This window comes from Austrofundulus limnaeus, unplaced genomic scaffold, assembly GCF_001266775.1.
Source record: "Austrofundulus limnaeus strain Quisiro unplaced genomic scaffold, Austrofundulus_limnaeus-1.0 Scaffold79, whole genome shotgun sequence".
NCBI lineage: Eukaryota > Metazoa > Chordata > Actinopteri > Cyprinodontiformes > Rivulidae > Austrofundulus > Austrofundulus limnaeus.
The window spans coordinates 992,804-994,591 of record NW_013952481.1 but is presented as its reverse complement, the minus strand read 5'-3'; the positions used below and the strand labels follow the sequence as shown (position 1 = coordinate 994,591).

Sequence of the window (1,788 nt, the reverse complement as noted above, 5' to 3'; positions counted from 1 at the left end):
CATTCTGCACTTTCTCTGGTCATTATCTTCTCATTAAAATAACAAAAATAACTTGTGTTCATATTTTCATTTTTAATTCTGTGCTATGACCTGAGAATTAGCATTATATGCTGTTTTAATCCAAACTAAACAATAAAACTGAGCTTTATTTTTGCTTATTTGAACGCGGCACAATTCTCTTTCAGGATCTATGTGGCGTTTCATCCGCGGAGTGATAAGGACCAACCTGCCGAGTGCTGCGGCAGACCGCTGCTCAGCCGCGGAGGGAGACGACATCCCGGCCGKGGAGCGGGCACTACTTTCCGCCGGCATCACTTCGCCTCGCGGGGAGACGGACCGTCACCGACGGCTGCGGATAATTTCAACATTTTAAACCGGAAAAAAAAAAACATAAATTTATTTTAGTTATCATATGAACGGGGAAAAGCTTTGTGTTCGTGTTTTACAAAAACGCAGCCTTGTCGAGTCCGTTCTTGGTTGATAAAAATGAAATTTAGTGCAGTWTTTAAGCTAGTTATTTGAATTTTCATCATTAGCTACACACTGGAAAGCGGACATTTTCTTATTTTTTGAGACGACGTATTTCTGCTTTTTTCTCCTCCCTCATCTGGCCTTAAATCCCAGCGGTTCTGGTTGAATTAAAGTGAAAGCATCTTCTGAGGAGACCCGACTGACAGCGCCAAAATGGGGGTAAGACTGACCGAGTATTTTAAATTTAATGGTTTTAATGTCGGGCTACGGCTAAAGTCTGGTTTAGTGTCGCTTTTAGAGGCGAGTTGGCGTGTCTGCTGAGGAAAGGGTTAATGTGGATGGAGGTATGGTGATGTTAGAATGACATTGACACGGTTTGGATGTTGTTTTATGCTAACTGTGATGTTATTCCGCAAAGATTAAAAAAAATGTTGCGCTATTTTCACCAGAGAAAGCCACCACGGCCATTCATAAAACCAGATCTATGTGTGGAGATAAACACAGGGATTAACAGGTAAAAGGAGGGGCAGATTGTGGTCTTTTTCGGATTATTTTATTATATTTTTGCGGCAGATTTGAGGCAGACCATCCAGTCTCCAGCATCTTTCCTGCAAAGTGACAGCACCTTAATGCCTCAATCACCTGCTGAAGCAGATCAAAATTAACACATATTCTTTATTAATGTGTTTTTTTTTTAGCACGAATAAGCACCGCAGATCACAGAATCCGACATTTTAATTAAGGAAAATGCGCAATTACGCGCCGGAAAATGCAACCTGCTGATGGTTAAAAGCGCAGACAGGTCTGCGGAATTTCATGCCTCAAACTCCTGCTCCTCCATTCCCAGCTTCACCTCCCATCACCTCCCATCACCTCCCATCACCTCCCATCACCCTGAAAATAAATCACAATTACGTCCGTGGGATGAGCAGAGGGGTGGTGGCTGCAGCCGGGAAGACTTTCAGTTTTGACCATTTGTTGCATTCACACATTACGTAATGAAGGTGTGTCTGCTTCTGTCTTTATTCAGGCTGAGTTTGGTGAAGTTTTAGAGTCAAGTATCTAAATTGTTCCTTAGTGTCTCCTAAAAATAACCATAGACTTCCATCAGATTGTTTTACCTTTAAAATCTAATAAAACCAGACAGATCAGGACTTGGTGTACGGCATCTAGATTTAGACTTTATGATGTCACTCACCTCTCGATTTACAGATCGAGCTACGTTCCTACCCTCATCTATGGTCATGAGCTTTGGGTCATGACCGAAAGAACGAGGTCCCGGATACAAGCGGCCGAAATGGGTTTCCTCCGCAGGGT

At 42.7% G+C, this 1,788-nt stretch overlaps 1 protein-coding gene across 1 annotated transcript in view; it reads left to right on the top strand.

Moving 5' to 3' along the window:
• Positions 1 to 389: 389 nt before the first annotated feature.
• The window catches only part of atp1a3a (ATPase Na+/K+ transporting subunit alpha 3a), a gene marked incomplete at its 5' end in the record, with an annotated part of 26,780 nt that continues 25,381 nt past the window's right edge, over positions 390 to 1,788 (top strand). Inside the window, 1 exon segment of the mRNA XM_014011281.1 lies at positions 390 to 690. Coding sequence (XP_013866735.1) covers positions 685 to 690 — 6 coding nt within the window.